Source organism: Narcine bancroftii, chromosome 5 (assembly GCF_036971445.1).
Source record: "Narcine bancroftii isolate sNarBan1 chromosome 5, sNarBan1.hap1, whole genome shotgun sequence".
Taxonomy (NCBI): Eukaryota; Metazoa; Chordata; class Chondrichthyes; order Torpediniformes; family Narcinidae; genus Narcine; species Narcine bancroftii.
This window is the reverse complement of record NC_091473.1, coordinates 11,375,069-11,402,553: the sequence shown is the minus strand read 5'-3', so window position 1 is coordinate 11,402,553 and position 27,485 is coordinate 11,375,069. Positions and strand designations below refer to the sequence as shown.

At 40.6% G+C, this 27,485-nt stretch overlaps 1 protein-coding gene and 1 long non-coding RNA gene across 2 annotated transcripts in view; one reads left to right on the top strand and one right to left on the bottom strand.

The window, feature by feature from the left end:
* The window catches only part of LOC138763121 (zinc finger protein 850-like), a 131,083-nt gene that overhangs the window by 20,307 nt on the left and 83,291 nt on the right, over positions 1-27,485 (bottom strand). Inside the window, 1 exon segment of the mRNA XM_069936792.1 lies at positions 1,898-1,907. Coding sequence (XP_069792893.1) covers positions 1,898-1,907 — 10 coding nt within the window.
* LOC138763130 (uncharacterized) lies at positions 7-27,485 on the top strand. Its single transcript, XR_011357332.1, has 3 exons — positions 7-3,068; positions 11,184-11,341; positions 24,031-27,485. It is a non-coding gene; the product is annotated as an uncharacterized lncRNA (long non-coding RNA).

Here is a 27,485-nt window from a genome sequence, read left to right as displayed (position 1 = left end):
GAATCCCATACCTCAAACTTAATAGATACAGAATGTTCATTCAGGTCCATAAAAAGATTTATCTGTTGCCTTATAAATTCACAAAAATCTTTCCTTTTCACCAATGCTGCATTAAACCTCCATCTATAACCTATATTTTGCTCCTTTTCCATTAAAATTGACATAACTAAAGGTGAATGGTCAGACAATATCCTTGCCTGATATTCAATACTATGAAGTCTGGAGTTGAGAGAAGATTGAAAACATATCTATACGGGAATATGTCTTATGCCTGTAGAATAAAATGAATAATCTCTAACATCAGTGTGCATCTTCCTCCAACTATCAACAAGTTTCATTTCATTAATAATTTTTTTCACATCTTTTATTACCTTATAATACCACCTGATCTATCCAACTTGGAATCAAAAGTAAAATTAAAGTCTCCTCCCATAATTATTTTCCATTTTGCATTAGTTAACTGCATAAAAACATTTTTATAAATTTTCCATCATCTACATTTGGTGCATATATGTTCATCAAGGTCTAATATTCAGAATATATTTTGCAATTTATTATCACATATCTTCCCACTTTATCAGTCATTACATACAATATTTTGAATGGTAAACTTTTATTTATTAATATCACTACTCCTCTAGCTTTAGAATTAAATGAAGAGAATACCCCTCCTACCCAATCACTCTTTAGTTTCACATGTTCTATTTCTGTTAAATGACTTTATGCGTAAAAACCACATCTACTTTAATATTTTTCATATAATTCAATAACCTATTCCTCTTTATTGGTTTTTGAATTCCATTAATATTATTACTAATAAATGACAATTTCCCTGCCAGTAGACATCAAAATTAAAACCTATATCCATCCAGCGTCCCCCTCCATCTCCCCATCCAACCCAACCCTCCCTATATAGCTCACATCTATAAACAGTGCAGGTTAAGAACAAGAAAAAGGAAAGGAAGATAAAAGAAGAAAGATTTTTTAAAAAGAGGTGCATGATGTTAAAGCATCTCTATCACCCTGATCAGTATGAGATGCAAAACTAGTCACATTTATCCATCGTTGTAGAAATTTTTTCAAGTTTTCTTTAAGACCAACAACATTGATATTACTCAGTCTACTGAAATTTTCCAAAACGTCTATTTTTTGCAATAACTAATTATGCTTAGCAGCTTCCTCTGCTTTCTTCATTTGATATTTAAAATTTTGAACCTCAAACTCATTCCCTTTAATTTTTCCATCCACTATTTCAAATCTAGTGTCCACCTGTTGCATTAATCTTTCAATCTTAATATCATTCTTTCTTGCTTCATCAGTTAACACTTTCATGGATTGTCAAAAAAAATCTAACATTTGCTTTAATTCACCAGAAGATAAAGAAACTTCTGCACCTTTTTCTACTTTTTTCTTGACTGTACGTCGTTCTTGCTCCTTCCTTTGCTTTTCCATGTCTTCTTCTTAATCACTGGAGCTGTAAGTGTCTGGAATCTTTTTAAAATTACCTCCTTTTTTGTGAACTGCGCTTGTATGACTCCTCACGCATGTGCAGAGTCACTTCTTCACCCGATGTCGGCGGCCATTGTCAGAGGAGACCTTGGCCAGCAGTGTCCAAGGTCTCCCAGGCTTCTGGTCTCTCTCATTTGGATATTACTTTGTGGACAGCTCCAGGATCCTTTCTTAAGGTAGGCCTCTCTTCCTTTTCTTGTTCCTTTTCTTGCTTGGTTTCTAGTACAACAGTAAGGCCTTTATCCTTCTTTGCTGATGTCTTCTGTGTATCTTTAGATAGATCTTATAATTTCTGTAACATTTATAACCTTTTTTGTGTCTTTTTCTCAACTTTGTTGAGGGGAACAGGGATTATCAGTCTAACCCCATGTCATCACATGGCACGCACCCGTGTGGATCTTCAATGATTGCTGCTGCTCTCTGACGGCAGCATTCCCTATAGATGTACTCAATAATGAGAAAGGTTTTGCCCATGATGCCCTGGGCTCTGTCCACTACCTTTTGGAGGGCTTTATGCTCAGGGATATTGGTGTCCCCATACCAGACTGTGTTGAAGCTGGTCAATAAACTTTCCACCACACCTCTAGAAATTTTCTATGTCTGCAAACTCCTGAAGAAGTAGAGGCACTGACATGTTTCTTCACAATGCCATTGGTGTTTGGAGTTCAGGAAAGATGCTCCGAGATAATGATTCCAAAGAACTTAAATTTACTCCCTCTCTCCACTTCTGAACTCCCAATAATCACTAAGTCATAAACATCTAGTTTTCCTTCATGGAGTCAACAATCAGCTCCTTGGTTTTAATGACATTGGGTGTGGAAAAGTTTGAGCAACCTATTGAAATTGAGAGAACACATAGAGCTCAGATCACAACCATCATCAGATCAAAAGCCACGCCCTATTCTGATAAAATGTTTGAGCTATCAAGACGGAGAGAAGATAATGACTGCAGTGACAGAAGGAGGAAAAGCAAGAAATGGTTCTCTTGATTATCAAGGATGTAGAGTTTTGTTCTATCCAGACATGAGTGCAGCATTATTGAAGCGAAGGAGAGAATTTAACCAGGTTAAAAACTCTCTTTAGCAAAAAGGAAATAGATATATACTGCGTCATCCAGCCACTTTGAGGATTTTCTTGCCGGATGGTGGAAGAAAATTCTTCTTGTATAGTGACCAGGCAGACGAGTTTGTGGAATCATTGCCGAATGCCCAAGTAGTGGCGTGACTAAATTAACATGTTTCTTTTGGTTTATTTAATATTATTTTTATATATGTAAGAATGATTAACTGGTCAATATTTGGGGGGGTTATGGGGTGACTACTATCGAGTCCGGTGCTTTTTTGGCATTTGCCACAGCCATATAATGGAGGGTATAGTGTTGTTTAAATAATGCACAATGCTAATGGGGGGTGTAGTTTGTTTATTTTTGATTGTTTTGTGTATTATACTTATATTTTAATTATCTTTCTTTTCTTTTTCTACTTGGATTGCTGGGGAAGGTATGCTCTAACACAGAAGATAATTGATTGAATTATTGGAGGAGGCACGCAGGGAAAAAGGTGAAGTGGGAACATGAGAATACAGTGATTTTATTATAGGGATGAGTAATACAGTGAAATTTATGTTTTAATATTAATGGGTTAAACATGAAGATGAAGAGAAATGGCATTGTCACACATTAAGAAAATGGGAGCTGACAGCCTTTTTGCAAGAAACTCATTTAATTGGAAAAGAACATCATAAATTAAAAAGAGATTGGGTGGGACATGTTATAGCCTCCTCATTTACTTTGAAGGCGAGAGGAGTGGCAATTTTGATAAGGAAGATTCTAAAATTAAAATATAGAATGTAGTAATAGATCCACCAGGGAGATATGTAATTATCTGTACATTGTCAGATTTATTCAGTGCTATGAATTTATATGTGCCAAATGTTGAGAAGAGAAATTTATTCAAGAAACATTTCTCAACTTAACAGATGCTTATGAAAATATTTTAGTCGGTTGAGACTTTTTGTTTGGACCTGGTATTAGATAGGTCAACTAGAGTAGTGATAGGGCCAAAAGCCACTTCGACATTAGTGAAAGAACTGAATATAGTACATGCATGGAGAATACATCCAAGAGAGAGGGACTATTTTTATTCAAACAGACATGATTCATATTCTAGAATTGATTTCTTTTTAACGTCATTACATTTACAAGGTAGGATTATTGAAGCTGAATATAAAGTGAGAATTTTATTAGATCATTCACCTTTATTAGTGATGGTTACAATACCTGACAAATAAGAATTGGTTTACAGATGGAGATTCAACTCTTTGTTGTTAAAAAGACCATATTTTTGTGATTTCATTAGAAGGCAAATTCAAATATTTTGTGAGACTAATTCAAATTCAGTTAATAATAAATGTATTATATGAGACACTCTGAAAGCATGTTTAAGAGGACAAATTATAAGTTCTAAGATTAAGAAGGATTATATAACAGAGGTGGAACAATTGGAAAAAGAGATACTTTATTTAGAAAAAGTCCTTCAAAGGAGAGGCTCTGAGGATAAATTTAGACAACTTATTAATAAAAAAAACTTCAGTATAATAGTTTGCAAACATACAGAAGAGAAAAAAGCAAAAATAAGAACCAAACAGAAGTATTATGAGCTAGGTGAAAGAAACCATAAAGTGTTCCTTGGGAGTTGAAAGCAGAACAGGTTTCAAGATTAATTAATGCAATAGAAACAGATTTGAATGCAATTAGTTATAAACCTCAAAAAATTCATGAGACTTTTTAAACAACGTTATTCAAAGCCAATGGTTTTCAACCTTTTTCTTTCCAGTCACATACCACTTTAAATATTCCCTATGCCATAGATGCTCGGTGATTAATTGGGGATTACTTAAAGTAGTATGTGCGTGGGGAAAAAAAAGTTTGAAACCAGAGTTTTAATCATAACTCCAAAGGAAATGGGCCAATGACAATTTTCCTCAAGCAAAATATTTCAGTAATAATTGGGTCTAGAGCAGTGGTTCTCAACCTTCCCTTCCCACCACATACCACCTTAAGCAATCCCTTACTAATCACAGAGCACCGATGGCATAGGGATTACTTAAAGTGGTATGTAAGTGGAAAGAAAAATGTTGAGAACCACTGTTCTAAGCTATATCAATCTGAATTACAAAGAGATGATAATAAAATAGAAGATTTTTGGCAGAAATAAAGCTTAGAAAGTTAAACTTAGAAGAACAGGTAGAATTGAATGCTCCTTTCACTGAGTTCATTCCAATGTTATAAGTCTCTGGGAGAAGATGGTTTCCCACCTGACTTTTATAAAGAATTTAAAGATTTATTGATTCCTCTTTTAATGGAAGTATTGGATCAGATGTCAGAAACACATACTTTTTCAACAGTGATAATTACTGTGATATACCAAAAAAAACCTAGTGACCATCATCCTTTAGGCCTATTTTATTGTCAGATTATAAATATTATTGCAAAAAATTTTAGCAAGTAGATTGACAAAATGTTTACTGAAATTAATAAATATGGATCAGACTTTGTAAAAACGAGAAAAACTGCTGACAATGTACCTAGATTACTTAGTGTTATTCACTAACCATTTGATAGATCTAAATGGGATTTATTTAAAGTGCTGGAAAGATTTGGATTAGGACAGATTTTTTTCTAATTGAATTAGACCATTATATAATGAGCCTAAAGCCAAGAATGTAACAAATGGACAAGATTCTGCACCATTCCAGTTAACTAGATCCAGCAGGATGTCCATTATCTCCAGCTCAAATTATTTTAGCTGTAGAACTGCTTGGAGGTGTGATCCTGATGTTAAGGGATTTGGGGTTAATCAAGAGGAATATAAAATTAATTTATTTGCTGCAGATGTTTTTATATATTTGACAGAACCAGCAACTTCGTTACAAAAGCTGTACTTAATATGGGAATATTTCAGTTTATAAAAGTAAATTAGGACAAAAGCAAAATTATGCCTCTTACGGGAGGGGATTATACTCAATGTTGAAGAGATACTCCATTTAAATAGCCAATAAATAGGATAATACTTAGGCATTCACATAGATAATAATTTATATAAACTGAATTGCTGAACTGAAGAAGATTTGAATAGGTGAATGCCTTTGTCAATATTATTAGTGGGTAGAGTTAATTGTATCAAGATGAATATATTCACAAGAGTACAATATCTTTTTTAAACATTACCCATATCAATATCTCAGAAGTTGTTTCAGGAATTAAATAAATATATAAGAACATTTCTTTGCAAGGGTAAGATATGTAGGGACTCCATAGAAAAATTAACATGGAAATATGAATTTGAGGGATTATAACTTCAAATTTTTAAAAACTATTATCAAGCAGCACAAATGAGGTTTCTTGCTTCCTTTTCTGGGGGAAGGAGAGAAATATGCATGGGTAAATTAGAACTGGAGAAATAGGAGAGAGAATAGCAGAGGACTTTATATATAAATGGGAAGTGAAATTAATATCCGGTGAGAAAGAAGCCCCTCTGTTAAAACATATGATTAATATTTGGAACAAGATAAATGGTGAAATTGGAACAAAGTGTGGGTGGGGGCTATCACCTAAAATGCCTTTGACTTGTCCCTTTACAATTACAATCAATTTTTACATATCTGGTCTCGTAAGGGGATCAGACATATTGAAGATTGTTATGAAGGAGGACATATGATCAATTAAAAATAAATATAGAATACATAATAACACACTCTTGTGCTATTTTCAATTAAGAACATACTTAAGGGATAAATTAGGCCTAACAATGCTATTACCGAAGTGCAATGATGTAGAGACTTTGATTCACAAGCAACATATAAAGAAATTTACTTCTGCTATGTATCTTATACTGCAAATGGGAACTCCTAAACAGGGGGTTCATAACTCTAGACAGAGTTTGGAATCAGTTTTAAATGTTAGAATTGATGAACAAAACTGGTCTGATCTTTGTAAGGATAGTACTACAAATGCAATAAACATACGGTACAGGTTGGTTCAATATAATTTGTATCTCGCTGCAAAAATTAAATAGGTTGAAGTCAGATTTGTCAGATCAATCTTTTAAATGTGGTGAAGAGATAGTACTTTTTTTTTTACATTCAACTTAGTCATGGCCTGAAATACAACCGTTTTGGACACATTTAGGAATTTTTTTTAGAACAGATTATAGGAATCAAGTTTCCACAAAATCTAGAACTATTTTTATTGGGGAATATCATAGGGACAAGACCAAAATTAAAATTATCTAAATACCAAACAGAATTTGTCAAAATAGGATTAGCAGTGGCAAGAAAATATATAACAGTTACTTGGAAATCTGCTTCACATTTAGGTATGGGACAACAGAATGCCAAGATGTTTAGTTGTGTTCCCCTTGAGAATATTACTAATAATTTAAAAAATAAATATATTTCTGCAAATTTTCCACATGTATTCACAAATTTCAGGGATAAATTTGTAGACTTTTTTTTTAAATCCTAGGGACTTGCTTTAACCTTCTCCAATGAATTAAATAGAATATATATTGGAGATCTGTATGGTGAGTGGCACCTTTCTTGGAAATCCTTTCTGCTTTCCTTTCTTTCTCTTTCTGTTCTTGGCTTCTCTTTTTCTTCTTTTACTTTTGGGGTTTCTCGGGTGGGGGGGGGGTTGGGGGAGAGGGGGATTTAACCATCGTGAAGTGTACAATGGATTTATATTTTTTCCTATTGTTATCTTTTCAATTTGTAATTGACTCCATGTATGGACAAAATACTTAAATAAAATGTTCAAAAAAAAATCAAACTTCTTTGCAAAGGTTGCATTTACAATTGGAAGATTATGGGAGGGTTCCTGGGTATAAAATTAATTGGGACCAGACTGAGATTATATCATTAACTGGTGGGGATTGTACAAATAGTCAAAGAAATACGCAATTTAGATAGCCAAAGAATGGGATTAGGTATTTGGGGATCAAAATGGATAATGATTATTTTTAAAAAGTTGAACAATATATAAATAAATGGATAACTCTTCTAATAGGTTCAATTGGAAGAGTTAATTGCATTAAAATGAACATATTCCCGCATATACAATACCTCTTTCAGACTCTTCCAATACTGTTACCACAGATTTTTTTTTTTCAAAATTTGAATGTTTAGGATATTTCTTTGTGTCTCCATGGAAAAATTAACTTGGAAAGACTATATGGGGGTTTGCAACTCCCACATTGCTATTGGGCAGCCCATATGAAATTTGTCACTTCCATCTTTGACAGAAAAGACAAGCCTTCATGGGTAGAAATTGGATTGCACAAAGTTGGAGAGAGAATAGCAGAAGATCTTAAATTCACATGGGACATTAAATCTATTTCGGGTGGTAAGAAAGTAACTAACAAAACATATTTTGAATATTTGGTACAAATTGAATAATTAAATCAAAAGGAAAAATATCTCCAAAAATGTCCTTGACACAAAATGGATTAATTCCATTAACAATGGATAATAAAATTCTAAATGCATGGTCCAGTAAAGGGGTCAGGTATGTGTAAGATTGTTATCTGCAAGGGTAACTAATGTCATTTTAACAGTTAAAAATAAATATAATATTCTTAATAATACAATTTTCTGCTACTTTCAATTAAGAGCTTTTTGTTGAGATGAATTAGGACCGACCATGATTTTCACAGAGTGCAGTGAAATGGAGATTCTGATTTGAAAGGGGAACACAAAGAAATTTACATCTGCAATATATTCTTTACTTCATTTTGGCACATCCAAACGGGAGTTAAATAAATCAAAACAAAGATGGGAATCACACTTGAATATTATTATTGGTGATAAGAACTGGTCCAACTTGTGTTGAGACTGCATGACCAATGCAATTAACGATATAGACAGGTGCAATTTTTTTTTGCATCAGCTATATCTTATCCTGCAGAAATGACATAAATTCCATTATATCTGATGTATGTTTTAGATGTGGTGAAGAAACAGGAACCTTTTTACATTCCACCTGGTCGTGCTCTAAAGTGAAACCCTTTTGGGGAAAATTTAAGAATTTTGTTAGATCAAATTATTGGCAAACGATTACCACAAAGTCCAGAATTGTTTCTTCTAGGAAATAGTGTGGACATAAAATCGAAAATGAAACTGTCCAAGTACCAATTAGAATTTCTTAAAGTTGTGGTGGTCAGGAAATATTTTTCAGTTACCTGGAATTCTGATTCCCTTCTGGACAAAGCCCAATGGATTGTGGAAATGCAAAGTTGTGTTCCCCTAGAGAAAATTACTTTCAATTTAAGAAAGAAATATATGTTTTGCAGGTATGACAACCATATTTGCACAATGCAGGGTTGAATATTTAGGGACACTTATTCTGTTCTTGAGTTCTACATCCTGGTTTCCCCCATTAGAGATCTAGCTAAGAAAAGGAATTAGACCTTATGAACTGGATACTGGATCCTAACAGTTCCTTTCTCTTTTTTTCTTACCTATCTTTTTTACTTTTCTTTACTTCCAGGATTTGTTTGGGGGGGAGGGGGGATTGTTTGGAGATATGGACAACTTATACCATTATTGGGGTGTGCCACGTGATGACATGAATCCCTACTTGCCTCGAAAAAGTTGAAAAAAAGTCAAAAAATGTTGTAGAAGTTAACTAAAATAGAAATTGTTTAAAAGTATACAGTACATGTCAAAATGCCACCCAAGAAGGATAAACCAGTTTCAGCAATACAAGAAGCAGAACAAGGGAAAGAAGAAAAGCCTACCTTGAAGAAGGATCCAGGAGTTGACCGGAAGGTATTGCCCAGGGAAGACCAGCTTGGAGCTTGAGAGACCTTAGACACTGATCTTCAAGGTATCCCCCAACAATAGCCGCCCACATCGGGTGAAGATGTGACTCCGCACATGCGCAAGGAGTCATTCATGCACAGAACATAAAGAAAATGAGTCAGTTTTTTTTAAAGTTTGTGGCTTCCAGCTCCAGTGGATCTGAAGAAGAGCAAAAATTATGTTTTGAACATGGACTTATGGTGCAGAAGAAGAAAAAAGCTAAGGAATTTTCTATTTCTACAGTTGAAATGAAAAACTATTTGGACACTTTGAAAGGTCTATGGTGGAATTAATTGAAGAAGTTAAAAAGAATGGAGAGAAAATTGAAAGAATGATGCAGCAGGTGGATAAAAGATTTGAAGTGGCAGATGAAAAAAAAAATCAAAGGAAATGAGTTTGAGATCCAAAATATTAAAGAACAGATGCAGAAAGTACAAGCTGAAGCAGCAGCAACAAAAGATCAGTTAATGTAGAAAATAGACAGTTTGGAAAATTTTAGAATAAGAAATAACATCAAGATTTTTGGTTTAAAAGGTGATGGAGGTCAAGACATGAAAAAGTTCATAAATGTTGGATACAGAAATCTTTAGGGGCAGCCAAATTTCAAGGAGACCTGGAGATTGAGAGGGTAATCCAGCACTGAGACCGAAGCCACAGTCTGATCAAAGGTCTTGTCCAATATTGGTTAAATTTCATCGTTATGAAGTACAGGAGAAAATTTTGGAACTGGCGGAAAAGCAGGTGAAAGACAATCTCCTTGAATTTATAATAAGAATAAGATTTTTTAAAAATCCTGATACAAGTTTTGATTTGTTAAAAAATAGAAAAAAAATTAATGCAGCTAAAAATGTGCTATGGAAGAAAGGCTATGCCTTTGTCTTGAGGTATCCAGCCGTTTTGAAAGTTTTTGTCCTAGAAGGGAGAAACAGATTCTTTACAGAACTGAATGAAGCAAAGGTGTATGCCGATTCTTTGCTTGATAAAGAATAGGTGGTAGTTGACATGTGAATACATTATCTGATGGAAGTTTAACTGTAACTGGAAAAAAATTGAGAGAGTCTAACCTATAAGTGATCTATATATATTTAGATCTATTAACAGGGGTGGCCAAGCCTGCTTAACATAAGAGCCACATACCATAAACTTCAGATGTTTGAGAGCCATAGCAATGCGATCGCAAGCCACACACAAACACTATCATTGTGCGCCGCAGCTCGTACGATTTCTGTTACAGCCAACACATATATGCTCTTGTATAGGACGACCCCGGAATTTCCATTTAAAATGTTGGTTTCGAGAAATGCCCTTTGAATTAGATGACCCCCCCCCCTTCCCAAATCTGACCAGTGGATGCAGTTAAAAGCAAATCATACTATTTTACTAACAAGTTGTCATCCAGTAGTTCTCAACCTTTTTCTTTCCACTCACATTCCACTTTAAGCAATCCCTATGCCGGAAGTCCTCTATGATTAGTAAGGGATTTCTTAAGGTGGTCTGTGGGTGAAGAAAAAAAGTTTGAAAACCACTGTTTTAATCGTACTTAATTGACACGTGTGCATGGTTTCAAAACTCCAATGACAATTTTTCTTAAGCAAAATATTTCAGTAACAATTGGGTCTAGAGCAGTGATTCTCAACCTTCCCTTCCCATTCACATCCCACCTTAAGCAATCCCTTACTAATCACAGAGAACTGATGGGTAGGGTTTACTTATGTGAGTATGTGAGTGGAAAGAAAAAAGTTGAGAACCACTGAAATGTAAAGATTTAAATTTTATTTGAATATTTTAAAATAAACCACTGTCGGGTCTTGTAACAGGCTGTTTAAATCCGGTACAAAGCCGACAGCTGTCGACCCGGGCAGATGGACCCTGTGGAGGAGCGCTGGCTGAGACCACTGAAAATGAACAGAGTACATGCGAGGTTACATCAGAGCTGGCAGGAAAATGCTGGTGGTGTTGACACTTTGTCATCAAGGTAAGATCTTGTATAGGACACTTTGTATAGGATGACTCGATAATCCTATTCAATGGCCGCGACCCGCACATTACATGTCAAAGAGCCGCATGTGGCTCTCGAGCCATGGTTTGGCCACCACTGATCTATTACAAAAGAGAATGTACAATATTAAGCAACATGGGATTGTTTAGTATTTCGAGTAAGTTAGTTGGGGATATAGAGCTAACCGCTGAAGTATCAATGTGCACCTATGTGGTTGTGATCACATCCCGGATAGATCAGGGTTTTAGAGATGTAAAAACATCACACACCTTTGTGGGGGTTTCTATCTTTAATCTTTTTTTCTGTATTTTTTTTCTTTTTACTCTATGCTTGGATTAATTATGAGTACTGAGATATATGTTAATATAGCGAGAGGAATAGGAATGGGATGATGGTTGGACAAGAGATTTAATGATGGTACTTAATGGCAGGAAAATTAAATTTTACTAGTATTTATATAAACAGAATACAGAACCCGGTAAAACAAAAGAAATTGTTAAATTATATGAAAAAAAACTAAAGTAGATATAGCTTTTTTGCAAGAGACTCATTTGACTGAGATAGAACATTAGAAGTTAGGAAGACATTGAGTTGGATGGGTTATAGCATTTTCATTCAATTCTAAAGCTAGAGGGGTAGCTATATGTAATGGAGGATTTAGACCATGCTTTTGCTTATGTAAGGTTGAGTATCAATAACCTACTTTGAGAATAATGTAAGAATCAGCAGGCATAAGCTAAATTCCAGCATGGGGCCCAGAGATGCAGTTATCTGACAAAAGGACATCTGGTACCAAGAACGTTTAATCTTCCTGCTTGTTAGCCAGTTGCTGTTTGAGATTGATGGGATTTTGTTGGTCACAGACTGTCAAGTGAGATCTTGCAGCTAAGTAAATCATTGTATTCAAAGTGATAAGCTAGAAAGTTGTGGCATTTGATAGAAGCCTAGGCATGCTCGGTTATCTTTTTGAGCAGGGAATAGGTGCTTGGGTAAGCAATTTTTGGGTAATATAAGCCATGGTCCCGCTGCTGAAGTTTCAGACTCTCTGAGGGGCGGAAACATCTCTTAGCAAGAAGAAGAACTTCTAGAGTCCAACCAACGTCCCGGTCAGGGGAGGTGGAGAAGCTGCAACCGGCGCCCCGACAACCTACTACATGTGTGGGGTTGTTGCCTCGCTTCGGCAGTTGGGACCAATCCAGGCGTTGATAAGTATAATTGGGAAGGGCTTGCTTATTGTAGTTTGAAATCAGCTTAAGATTTTGTAATAAAGATTTGTATAAACTGAAGTGCTCTCGGCGTGTGTCTCTGTTTTCTCTCGGTAGCTCAAACACTGTGACCAATCTAAAACGAACAAAGTGAGAGGTACAAGTTTACCCAGGACAACTAAAGCTAGAGGGGTAGCTATATTAATACATAAAACTTTACCAATTAAAGTATTGGATATGACTATAGATAAAGCAGGGAGATATGTAATGATTGTCAAATTTATTCAGAATATTGGACGTTAATGAATATATATGCATCAAACAAGGATGATGGAAAATTTATGTAAGATATATTTATGCAATTATCAGAGGCAAAGGGGAAAATAATAGTAGGTGGAGATTTCAATTTTACTTTAGACTCAGAGTTAGATAGATCGGTGGAGGGGTTACAAAAATTAAAGGAGTTAAGATTGCAACTGATTTAATGAAAGAGATGAGCCTTGTTGAGAGTTGGAGAAAAATTCATCCAAATTACAGGGATTATTCTTTCAGACATAAAACATACTCATGTTTTTATTCTCTGCACAATTACAAGCTAGAGTTATAAGATTGAATATCAAGCTAGGGTGTTATCTGATCACTCACCTTTATATTATGTCAATGGCATTGAAGGAAGAGAAGAATATAGGTTATAGATAGAGACAGTACAATACCTTTAAAGAGAAAGGAATTTTGTGATTTTTATAAGACGATTTTTTTTCTAGAAACTAATGAAAATTCAGTTATGAACAAATTTATTATATGGGGATTCTATGAAGGCATATTTAAGAGGTCAAATAATAAATTACATCTAAAATAAAGAAAGAACATATGAAAGAGGTAGATCAATTGGAGAAGGATATTCTGGATCTAGAAAAGGAATTGCATGTTCAAAATAATGAAGATAAAAAAGATTATTGAAACTTTAAAAAATTTGAAACTTAATACAACACAATTTTATAAAGTAGAAAAATATAATCATGAGAACTCAGCAGAAATATTTTGAATTCGGTGAAAGAGCCCACAAAGTAAAGTTTTTTTTTGCACTACCAATAAGTGGTAATTCTGCCGCGCCCGCAGGAAAGAGAATCTCAAGGTTATATGTCATATCATGTATGTGCTTTGACAAAAAATCTGAATCTATTCCTTTTTCAATGGATAACCAATTTTTGAGGATTTGGAGACAGATGGGTATTAAGAGAATTGAAGATTATTTATAACATTTGAAAGAATGAGGGGAAAAAATTAGGTACCTGGTAAATACTTTATTTTGTTTTTACCAAGTTGTAATTGTAGGCCTGCAAGTTTGTAAATTAATGGAAAGCGTTCTTAGAGATATATATAAGTATCTGGAGAGATGGTCTGATCAGAAATCTCAACACGGGTTTGTGTGTGGAAGTTCATGTTTGACCAATCTTGTTGAATTTTTTGAAGAGGTGACTAGGAATGTTGATGAGGGGAGAGCAGTGGACGTTGTCTATATGGACTTCAGTAAGGCCTTTGATAAGATTCTGCATGGAAGATTAGTTAGGAAGGTTCAGATGCTAGGTATTAACTTTGAGATAGTCAAATGGATTCAACAGTGGCTGGAAGGGAGATGCCAGAGAGTCATAGTAGATAACTGTTTGTCAGGCTAGAGGCCGGTAACAAGCGGTGTGCCTCAGGTATCTGTATTGGGTTCCTTGGTGTTTGTCATTTACATTTACATGATGATGGGTGGTAAATTGGATTAGTAAATATGTGGATGATACTAAAATAGGTGGAGCTGTGGATAATGAAGGTTTTCAAAGATTTCGAAGCAGTCCAAATCCTTTTGCAGAGTGAGCTGAAAGATGGCAGATTGAATTTAATGCTGAAAAGTGTGAAGTGTTTCATTTTGGAAGGAATAATCAAAACAGAACACGCGTGGTAAATGGGAGAGCATTGAGGAATGCAGTGGAGCAGACAGATTTAGGAATAACAATTCATCATTCCCTGAAGGTAGAATCTCATATAGATAGGGTGGTGAAGAAGGCTTTTAGAATGCTGGCCTTTGTAAATCAAAACATAGAATACAGGAGTTGGGAAGTGATGTTGAGACTGTTCAAGGTATTGGTGAGGCCAAATTTGGAACACTGTGTGCAGTTCTGATCACCAAATTAGGGCAGAGAAGTTTACAAAAATATTACATGGTTTTACAAAATCTAGATTACAAAGAAAGATTGAGCAGATTAGGTCTTTATTCCTGGAACGTAGAAGGTTGAGGGGGGATTTGATAGAGGTATTCAAGATTGTGAGGGGGATAAACAGAGTTGCTGTGGATAGGCTTTTTCTCTTGAGGGTAGGAGAGATTGAAACAAGAGGTCATGAGTTAAGGGGCAAAAGTTTAGAAGTAGCATGAGCGGGATTGAGCTTCCGGGAGAAGAAGTGGTGACAGAGTCAATTTTAAGGAAAAATGGGATAGGTATATGGATGGGAGGGGAATGGAGGGTTATGGGAAGGGTGCAGGTAGCTGGGACTAGAGGAGAGTACTTGGTTCGGTGTGGACTTGAGGGGCCAAGATGACCTGTTTCCATGCTGTAGTTATATGGTTAATACCACAACATTTAGAATGTGACATACATAAAATTCTTTAACTTTGTCTAAAGACAGAGAATTGCCATTTTGGCCAGCCATTTTGTTCCAACAAGGATCGAACTCCCTGGTAAACCCCTGGTTTACAAGGCCGGTGCTGTAACCACTGAGCTACCAGTGCCTGCCTGTCTATATATTTATACACACACATATCAAATGTCACTTACAATTAAACATGAAAAATATAACCATAATTAGTGAAGAGCATATCATTCAGTACATCTCATTTTATCATTATAATATTTAAACAATTAAATCATAACTCATAACCAAAAATCATATTGAATACAACATTTATACCAATAACACCTACACAGGATATGTTCTACTTCTCTGATGTAATCATACCCCTCAGACCCTTTGATAGTATTCAGATTGATTTTATTGAATTACCGCATGTACAAGGTTATAAGTATTGCCTGTTTAGTCGGTGGGTAGAAGCTATCCCTACAATAAATGCTACCACAGAAACCACCATACTACAGGAGTAATACTACAGGAAATCATTCCCCGCGTTGGCCTACCATCCACTATTAGTTCAGATAATGGGCCGCATTTCGTGGCCAAGATTAATGAAGAACTCTGCAAACACACAAGAATCAAACAGCAATTCCATTCTGCATACCGCCCCCAGGCAGCAGAGATGGTGGAAAGAGCTAATGGGACGTTATACCCCTTGCCTTGTTTGAAACGTGCACTACTCTGCACTCTGGTACGGGACTCATACCTACCAAGATGCCCCACAGACAGAACAAGAGATTGAACTAATTATCTTGAAATCTACACAGATTGTCAGCATTGATACTACCCTGCCAGATGACACACAAGGAATGTCAGGATTTTTTTGTCACAATGAACAAACAGGAACAGAATCATTCTTCTAATGGGACAAATTAACATCTTAGAATTAAAACCTCAAAACCAAGCCAAATGAACAATGCAACCTGATGTAATTTACAAGTCATGTGCCAGACTCTATCAAAGGATCGAAACTGAGACAATTATCAGGCTGATAAGGGAATAATGTGTAAGACTGATCATTTTCCATTTCCTCTCTGACATAAATTATTTCCATCCACTTGTATGAAAAACCAGTCAAACAAAGCATGTGAATAACTTACCTGTAATGTACCACTGAATATGTAGAAATATGGTTTAAAAAGGGTACCCTTGGCAGCCTGTAGTTTGAACAAGGTTCAAAACAGAACAAAAGTCAGAGCTGAACTCGTGTCTTATATCCACTGTTAATTGAATAACCGTTGTGAATAAACTGGGTTGAATTCTGCATGGTTCCACTGTGGTTTTCTATTTCAGCTCAGCCAGACTTTAAAAATTATACACACCCTCCCGGACCCCTGAATAAGGGAAGGGGATACCCACGCCCTCAGACCCCTGATCAGTGTGAGAGTGGCAGCTCTACTGGCAGCATTGATCTATAGCAGGGGTGTCAAACTTAAATTCACAGAGGGCCAAAATTAAAAACTTGGACTAAGTCGTGGGCCAATCTAAATATTTATTGAAAATTTTCAACATCTGCATGTTTTCCCTTCTTTCAACATATGTAATGTTAAACTTTTTCTTATTAAAATAAATGTTTAATAATAGTTTTGGTTAAACTCTTTCCAGAAGAAGCATTAACAAATGAGAAATAAAATATTCAATAATATTTCTCTATAGCCTTTAATTTTTTTTCACAAGCCAACAAGTCAAAAAAATAACAACTTGCTTCAATGAAAATCCAATCTTTCAACTAGGAACAGTCCAAAATTAACCAAAGAAAATATTAATCCAAGCTTAGCTTGCTACACTGTGATTTACTCTGATGCACCTGGGTCCAAACCAGATACTTGGCATCTCTTCTTAGATGCAAGTTCATCAAACTCTGGGGCAGAGTTTTCCTCCCACCTGTCTTGAAAGGTCCTGTTTTCTGTCTTTCGTTTGGCCATTTATCGTAAGGGGTTTATTACACGTGAGTTGGGCGACAGGTCGCAGATGCTAATGAAAGAAAAGAGAGGAGGTGGGGGCGATTAGCGGGCTGATGGGCCAGCGCCAACGCATTTGCAAAGCATTCTGGGATTTGTAGTATCAGCTCTGCATGCGCTATACTGGCGCGGCGGCCAGCGGGCCAGCTCTAATACATATTTGATATGATCTTGCGGGCCAAATATAATTATATCACGGGCCAAATTTGGCCCGCGGGCCTGAGTTTGACATGTGTGATCTATAGTAATTTGACCTCTAGCAATACCACGGCTCAATTTCAGTGCAGTGTGCACCTTTCCCAGAAACGTCTGTAACACTGATCTTGCATGAAGTGGTGTCCGGGGCCAGTACCACATAGCAGAGAGGGCAAATGTCCTCTAAATACTGTGCTCTATCCAATAACTATGCTGGGTGATTTGAACCAGCCAATGGCAAGATGTGCATTTACCAGTCTTCTGAGCTCAATCTTCATTGACAGTCCACCTGCAGTGTGCAACATTGTAACTTGGAACAAAGAGCACACCATGTACTGACCAGGGTGGGGAGATAACTTCCAAAAGAGTTTCAAGAGGGAAGGCAGGGGACGTCCCCCAGCCACAACATGCCCACAGCCCACAACATGGCATGGACCCCTCACAAATGTTCTTCCAGTACTACCTGCAGCTCGCAACCTGGAGCGGAGCTCAGGGGATTGTCTCAAGGTGATAAATAGATCGTTGGTCCTCATGGTGGCCTTTATACAGCAGCCATATAACAGGGCTGCTCTTTAATCGACAGGAAGGCGGTGAGGAGCTGGAAATAAGCCAGAAGGATGGGAAAGAGAGAGAGAGGGGTAAAAAATCACTGGAGAAGTCGATATTCGTGCCATCTGGTTGGAGACACCGAGACAGAATATAAGGTGCTTTTCCTCCCATTTACGGGTAGCCTCAGTCTGGCAGTAAATGAGGCCACAGACGGACATCAGTATGGAAATGGTGCATGGAATTGACATGGTCAGCAACTGGTAAGTCCTTGCTGTTGCAGCGGATAGAGGGAAAATGCTCAATGAAGCGATCTCCTAGTCTGTGTCCAGTCTCCTTGATGTACGCCCCAGCGTAAGTCAGTGGATGACACCTTGCAGAGTCACCAGTGGTGTTGCTTCACTTGTAAGGACTGTTTGGGAGACAAGTCAGGAGATGTGGGTGTACCATTTGGTGCAGTCACAGGGGCGGCTCTCAGGTGGGGAGAATTAGGAGGAAGGGACGAGCGGGTGAGGGAGTGGACCCTGCGGAGAGGGGAGGGGAAAGGTGTGTCTGGTGGTGGGATCCTGTTGTAGGTTGTGAACCTTACAGAGAAAATCCCATTTGATGCGAGGGAGAAGAACCAAAGGAGTTGGTTACAAAATGATTGGGGCTGGCATGAGGAGAATCCCTTCTGTGCAGTGAGTGGCATCAGTCTGGGAGGAGCTGCAGCGAAGGCAGGTGGACACAGACTCAAATTTAAAATTAAGAAATTTAAATTGAGGTATACAGCATGGTAACCAACCATTTCAGCCCATAGCTCCATGCCACCCATTTACACCCTATTAACCTACAACCCCCGGTATATTGCGAACAGTGGGAGGAAACTGGAGCCCCCAGGTAAAAGCCACGCTGCCACATGGAGAATGTGCAAACTCCTTACAGACAGCACGGGATTCAAACTCGTTCCCAATTGCTAGAGAAGCTTTTTTTTGCATCATTGGATATGGATATTTGATAAATGTTTTATTCAATTTCAAATTTTTTTCCTGTAATGATTGCAAACAATTACATAAAATTTAAAAAGAAATGAGTAAAATAGGAGTAATTCTGAACATATTTTATATAAATGGCATGAGGGTCTATTAAAAGGAAAATCTGATTGTAAAGCCACATGGCAGGGCAGCCCTGGGAAGATGGCGCCATTGGGGGTTTCTTCCTCACTCAAACCTCCCACGTGGTGCGCGCCCTGGGCAGCGATTGCGCCAAATTCAAATAAAACAGTCGTTAATGACCTCAGCGTGGTGGCTGTGCTTCTTACACTGCTCACCCACCACATTGGTGACCCCAATGAGCCCAGACATTTTTTCTGAACTCTGAACCATAGATTCGGCAGAGGTTAACGCAGTCTTGATCAAGCTTCCCCACTTCTGGAACCACTGCCCAAGGGCGTGGTTTGGGCAAGCGGAAGCACAGTTCCAGCTTTGAAACATCTCTGCAGACACCACGATGTTTTACCATGTCGTGAGTGCGCTGGACGAAGATACGGCAGCAAGGGTGGACAACCTCATCCACCACCCCACCCCCCAGTTGTGGGCAAGTACTCTGCCCTCAAAAATCTGCTACTGGGGACATTTAGGCTCACACCCCCCTCCCCCCCCCCCCCCCCCCCCAGCAACAGGTTTCCAGGCTTCTGCACCTGGACAGGCTCGGAGACCGCAGTCCCTCAGCGCTGATGGACGAAATGCTGGCCCTGGTGGAAGACCACAAGCCCTGTTTTCTCTTCCGCCAAATTTTCCTCAAGCAGATGCCGGAGAACATCCAGCTGGTCCTCACCAATGGGGATTTCTCGGACCCACACAAGTCTCTGGAGAATGAAGAAGGAGAACGAGGCAGCCCTCAACCAGGCGGCCCTCAACAACCGGAAATCAGCTGACCGCAAGCCGCCCCCGGAGGAGAGCCAGTCAACATGGTGTTTCTATCATCAGCGTTGGGGAGTAGAAGCCCGTAAGTGCTGACAACCCTGCAGGTTTCAGAGAAATGACCAGGCCAGCCAATGTTGATGGCTGCGATGGCTGGCCATGTGAACAGCCTCCTTCATGTTATGGACAAATCCACCGGCCCCCGGTTCCTGGTGGACACAGGCCAAGTTGAGCATCCTACCCCCTACAGCCTTAGATATCTTGCGGTCCAACCCTGCGGGCAGCCAACGGCTCCACCATCAAGACCTACGGCACCTGCAGGGCACAGATCCAGATCGGCAAGGAAATATTCCACTGGAGGTTCGTGCGAGCCTCAGTGGGCACCGTGCTGTTGGGAGCCGACTTCCTGAGGGCTCATGGTCTACTAGTCGACATGAAAGGGAAGAGGCTGGTCAACACACACACGTTCCACTCTGTACAATTGGCCGAAATCTGTCACCCGGGTAAACAAGGTGCGGAGGTGGGCTTTGTGCTCCTTGCGGTTGCGATTGGCAATCAGTATATCATCCAGGTAGATGAACACAAAGTCCAGGTCCTTTCCCACTACTGGAACGTCTGGGCTGCATTCTTTAAGCCAAACAGCATGCAGAGAAACTCAAAGAGGCCGAAGGGGGTGATAATGGCCATCTTACCCACGCCATCTGGGTGCACCAGGATCTGATGGTATTCCCACACGAAGTCCACTTTGGAGAAAACCCGTGTGCCGCGGAGGTTGGAGGAGAAGTCCTGTATGTGGGGAACCAGCTACCTGTCGGGAGTGGTTGCATCATTCAACCATTGGTAGTCCCCGCAGGGCCTCCAGCCCCCCAGACGATTTCAGGACCATGTGGAGCAGTGATACCCAGGCACTGTATGAGTGTCAGACGATTCCTAGCTCCTGTAGTCTGGAAAACTCCTTTGCCTGCTGAAGTTTTTCCAGCACACGCAGGCTTTTCCGGCAGCAGCTGTCTGGGCCTAACGTGCCGCAGGAGGGCCTTGCATGGTGATGTGGTGTAAGACCCCGTGCTGGGTCAGGGCGTCATCGAAGTGTGGCTCCAAGATGGCGGGGACTCATGGAGGATGTCGGAGAACTCATCCCTGGCAGCAGCTACGGTGGCGATTTCCGGCTTGCAGGTGTCTGCCATGTCCAATCGTACAAAGTGGAACATGTGAGTGTTGACCAGCCTCTTGCCTTTCATGTCGACTAGTAGACCGTGAGCCCTCAGGAAGTCAGCTCCCAACAGCAATGGTGCCCACTGAGGCTCGCACGAACCTCCAGTGGAATTTTTCCTTGCCGATCTGGATCTGTGCCCTGCGGGTGCCCATAGGTTGTGATGGTGGAGCCGTTGGCAGCCCACAGGGAAAAGGCGGATAAGGCATTCGTGGCAACAAAGGAGGCCCTTGCCAGCGCGACGCTGGTGGTGCACCCACGGCAGGAGGCACACACGGCACTCTCCATGGACTCATCAGCTACAGCAGTTGGAGGGGGGTCCTGGAACAATGGCTTGATGGACAATGGTGCCTGCTGGCCTTTTTCAGCAAGCAGCTGTGGCCACCAGAGCTCAAATACAGCGCCTTCGACCGGGAGCTCCTGGTGCTGTACTTGGCCATCCACCATTTTCGTTACTTCCTGGAGGTCAGGCCTTTCACAATCTTCACGGACCACAAGCCCCTCATCCAGGCACTGGTGATGGCCAAGGACCTGTGGATCACCAGAAAACACACCTCTCATATATGTTGGAGTTCACTTCCGATATCTGGCACAGGGCAGGCAAGGACAATGTGGTGGCGGATGCACTCTCGCGCCCGGCCATCAACACGCCTACCCCCGGGTTTGACTATGCACAACTAGCCCAGGCCCAGCGAACCAATGCAGAGATGCAAGCCCTGCGGACCGCCATCTCAGCCTTGAACCTAAGGACGTCCAAGTACCCAACAGCCTGGACACGCTGCTCTGCAACGCTTCAACAGGTACACCACGTCCAGTATTCCCACCACACTGGAGAGTGAGAGTCTTCAGTCTGGTACATGATCTCGCTCACCCTGCGGTAAAGACAACTGTGCGGATGGTCGTGGAGTAGTTTGTGTGGCACGGGCTTAAAAAGGTGGCGGACCTGGCCAGAAACTGCACCAGGGGCCAGACCTCCAAGGTCCACTGGCACATGCAGGCGCCCATCCAGGACTTCAACTCAGCGGCTTGCAGGTTTCAGCACATCCACGTGGATGTCATTGGCCCCTTGCCGGTGTCCAGGGAGGCGTGTTACCTACTCACGGTGATGGACCAAGCCACAAGATGGCCCGAGGCTATCCCCATCAAGGAAGCCTCTGCAGAGACGTGTGCCAAGACCCTGGTCAACCAGTGGATCGCCCCGTTTGGGGTCCCAGCGTACATCACCAGCGACAGGGGTGCCCAGTTCACATCTGTTCTGTGGACCCAAATGGCAAAACTCCTAGGGGTCAAGCTCCACCACAACATGGCCTACCATCCGCAGTTCAATGTTTTGGTGGAGAGGTTCCACTGGCACCTCAAGTCCTCACCCTGGGAAGATGGCGCCATCAGGAGTTTCTTCCTCACTCAAACCTCCCGTGTGGCGCGCGCCCCGGGCGATTGTGACATCATCATGCACGTGGTGACTCAACCAATGCTGCCCTTAAAGGGGCACATGCCAAATTCAAATAAAACACTCGTTAACGACCCTCAGCTTGGTGGCTGTGCTTCTTAAACTGCTCACACCGCCACAATACACCAATTTTCAAGCATATACTCAAAGTATGGAATGGATTACATGTAGAAAGAGGAATAATAATTATCAGTTGGCTAAAAAGATATTAAATCAAAATCCTTTCATTCCTTTTATGGTTAATAATCATTATTTCGATGTTTGGTATAATCATGGAATAAAAAGAATAAGAGATTGTTTTTTGGAATCCATTTTTTTAACTTTTGACCAATTGAAAGATGAGTACAATATACCACATAATACTATTTTTTCTTATTATCAACAAATCATATTTAAAAAGAAAATTAGGGTTGAATTTTAAATTACCAGAACAAAGTCCATTTGATACGTTTATTGAAAGAATTATTAATAACGTGTATCAAATTAAAAGAGACTATTTAGAAAGATTTATTTAAACTAAATCTAGATGGGAAAAAGATTTAAATATACAGATTCAAGAAGTATGGTCAAAATTATGCTATGAAAGTGTAATACAATTAATGTTAAATATCAAATCATACAATTTAATTTTTACATCACAAATTGTTCTGATCAATGTTTTTTGATGTAATAAAGAAGTAGAATCTTTCCTGCATGCAGTCTCAAATTTTGAAGAATCCCAGAGTTTTTTTATTGGGAGATATTTCCCAGTTGAAGTTAGACATTTATCAGAATAAGTTAAGTGTAGCAATGGCAAAGAAAACTATAGCTGTAACATGGAATTCGGGTGATATTGTAGGGTTGAATAGATGGCGAACGGATTTATTAAATTGTACACCATTAGAGAGGATAATGTATAATTTACAAAATCAGCCAGAAAAATGTGATAAGATTTGGAAACCCTATATGGATTTTATTTTGCTACAACTTTACCTGCAGCGTCCACACCACCCCTCCCTCCACCCCCCCCCCCCCATCCAACCTGCCCCAATGAGTTATGGTTTAAGATTATCATGTAAGCAGCAATTAATTAATTATTTAAAATATGTTTATTAGACAGGCTTTTCTTTTTCCTACATTTTTGGGAGGGAGGGGTTGATTGGGAGAAAATATATGAAAATTATAATACTTTTGTGTTGTTATTATTCTTATTTTATGGATAAATTCTATATATGTATTGACGCAAATGAAAAATAAATTTAAAAAAAAGCATCCACACCACCCAGCACATACTCTGTTCTCGCTGCTGCCTTCAGAAAAGAGGTCCAGGTGCCACAAGGCTCGCACCACCAGGTTCAGGAACAGCTGCCACCCCTCCATCATCAGAATCAACAACATACTCAATCAGGGACTCATTTAAGGACTCTAATTTGTGCACTTTATTGTTTTCCCCCCCTCTTCTCTGTATTGCTATTTGTTTATATATTAAGTTGATTTGGTTTCTTTTTGCACCACCGATAAGTTGTAATTTTGCCTTGCCTGCAGGAAAAAGGAATCACAAGGCTGTATGTGATAACATGCATGAATTCTGACAATAAATCTGAAAGCAACGATGTGGGTCATGTCCAGGAGGAACAGTCAATTGATGATTGGCACAAATGGCAGGTATCCGGAATTATGGGTCATTCCTGTGCACTGAAGGCAAATCCTCTTCAAAATGTTGGCCCTCTGATGATTGGGAATTGGTGATCCTCCTGAATGCAAGACGGCGTCAGAGCTCCTGATGTCATCACTACCTATTCCATCCCAGGCCTCGACACCCTACTCACCAGAACTCCTGACGCTTCAACTGCCGACTCCAGAGTTGAACCAGTCTGCCGACCTGCAGGAGCCTCCCATGCTGACTTACACCATGTGGCTCTGACAGAATGCTTCTAGAGTCCAGATCTTGCTGCTGAACCGCACTCACTTATTCCCCCTCACTACTCCTTCCCTATCCTATTACATCTCTCCCTACTCCACCCCATCTCCCCCTCTCTTCTCCCCATCCCTCTGATCTCATTTCTCTCTGGTTACCGCCTACCCTCCTATGATATTCCTCTACACTCCTCTTCTGGACCTCCCCCACCTTCCCCTTCAATCAACACAATCCCCACTACCCTCCTCATCCCACCTCCCCCCATCCCCACCTTTCCTTGACCCCACCCCCATCTGACCTCCCCTACACCCCACTTTCCCCTCTGACATCCCCAACCCCCTTCTCCCCGCAAACCTCCCCAACACTCCACCATCCATCTCCACCCTTGGACCTCCCCCAACATCCTCCACAACACAGATTCCCATTCTGACCCCTGTTTGGTCTTCACTATCCCCTCTGACATTCCCCTCTCTGAGACAGGATGCTCGGTCTTCAAGAGATGGCTCACCTTCGTCCCCTTTCACCCACCCTCAATAAGTCCCACGCACGCCATGATGCCGAACTCTTCTTCTGTCACATCTGGGTTCACTTCCATGACCGTGACTCTCCACACCCCACACAAGACCCTTCTCTCACTTCAAGTCTTTTTCCTCCTCCTGGACACCTTGTCCTGCTCTGGACCTTTTTTATTTCCAATTGCTGCCAAGTCATCAACTGTCTCAACTTTACTACTGCCCTTGTATTCCAACCCACATCCTCAGAACGCTCTGCCCTCCACTTTCTCCACAACAATCCCAACCTCACCATCAAACCCGAAGACAAGAGTGGTGCATATGTGTTCTGACACCCTGACCTCTACCTTGTTGAGGCCAGTCAACACCTCTCAGACATGTCCTCCTATCAACCCCTCCCACAGGACCCCATCATTATACATCAAGCCACTGTCTCTAACACCATCTCCAATCTCATCACCTCCAGTCACCATCCCCCCACCAACCTCACTCTCTCCTATCCCCACACTGCTTGCTTCTACCTTCTACCCAAGATACACAAACCCAACCATCCAGGCAGACCCATTGTTCTGCCTGCTCCTGCCCCCACCAAACTAGTTTCATCCTACCTGACTCTATCCTTTCTCCCCTGGTCCAATCTCTCCCCACCTACATCCACATCCTCACATGCTTTCCATCTCCTCAATGACTTCAGATTTCCTGAAATGGACTGCCTCATCTTCATGATGGATGTCCAATTCCTTTACACCCCTATCTCCCACACAGAACGTCTTAAAGCACTTCACTTCTTCCTGGACCAAAGACCTGACCAGTCATCCTCTATCTCTACCCTCCTCCACCTGGCAGAACTTGCCCTCACTCTAAATAACTTCTGCTTTAAATCATTCCACTTCCTCCAAATCAAAGGAGTAGCCATGGGTACCTGCATGGGCCCCAGCTACCCCTGCTTGTTTGTGGGCTTTGTGGAGCGATCCATGCTGCAAGCCTACATAGGCAAGACACCCCCCCCCCCCAACTCTTCCTCTGGTATATTGACGAAGACATTGGGGCTACCTCATGCACCTGCAGAGCTTGTCAACTTCATCCTCTTCGTGGATAACTTCCACCCCAATCTCAAACTCACCTGGTCCATCTCCAACAACACTCTCCCCTTCCTGGATCTTTCTGACTCCATCTCGGGAGACGAGCTTTCCACCAACATATACAGTAAAGCCTCATTAGAACGCAGTAGTTGGGGTCCAAGATTTCATACTGTGTTATAGCCGAGTCGCGGAACAGATACATACACGTCAGAGTGCCCACAGATAATCAAACCCAAATATTAAGAGTTTTCGAAGGATCCGCTATCTATAACTAACAATTTCAATGAAAGAATGCAAGCACATTCTTTTAATATTGGTATTCTGAATTTTAATCAACTTATTTGCAAAGTTTGTGGTCCACAGACACCTGCGCTGTGATTCCGCAGATTAATGAATCGCGTTCTAACGAGGTTTCAGTTTATTACAAACCCTTTAACTCCCATAACTACCTGGACTACACTTCCACACACCCTGTCCCCTGCAAGAATTCTACCCCCTTCTCTCAATTTCTCCGTCTCCCCCGCATCTGTTCCCAAGATGAGGTCTTCCAGTCCAGAGATTCCAAAATCTTCCACAGACATGGCTTCCCCTCCACCACTATCAACTCAGCCCTCACCCACATCTCCTCCATTTCCTGCCCACCTGGCCTGGCCCCCTCTTCCACCAGACACAACAAACATAGAATCCCCCTCATCCTCACCTACCATCCCATCAGCCTCCGCATCCAACACATTATCCACCAGAATTTCCGGCACTTACGACAGGATCCCACCACCAGACACATTTTTCCTTCTCCTCCCCTCTCAGCTTTGTGCAGGGACCACTCCCTCCGTGATTTCCTCGTGCACTCATCCCTCTCAACCCATCACCTTCCCCTATGACTGCAAGAGGTGCAACACGTGCACCAACACCTCCTTCCTCAGCACGGTCCAGGGCCCCAAACAGGCCTTTCACATGAAACAACACTTCACTTGTACATCCGTAGGACTTAATTACTGCATCCAGCGCTCCCTTCATGGCCTTCTCTACATCAGAGGCTGTGTGAAGAATGGAATGTTGCTTCCCTGAGCACCTTCATGCTGTCCGCACCAGTTTCAGAGACCTCGCAGTAACCAATCATTTCAGTTCTGTGTCCCACTCCCACACTTGCATCTGTCCATGGCCTTATGTCCTATCCCACCCAAACCTCCAGCCAGACAGCATTAACACTAACTTCTCTGCTTTCTGTTAACCTGCTCACCTTTTTTTTAATCCCACTCCCCATCCCTTCCCCCCTCCACCCACCCAGGCATTCCTCCTCCCCTGATCATTGCTGTCTTCTCCCTCCCTTCTCCACTTATCACCTCTTGCCTTTGCCACCCCTCCCCCAATCCTATTGTTCAGCTGCCCGCCAACATTCTTCCATACCTTGATGAAGGACTCAAGGACAAAACATCGGTTATGTATTTTTACCTTTGCTACATAAAGGACAGTTTGACCAGCTGAGTT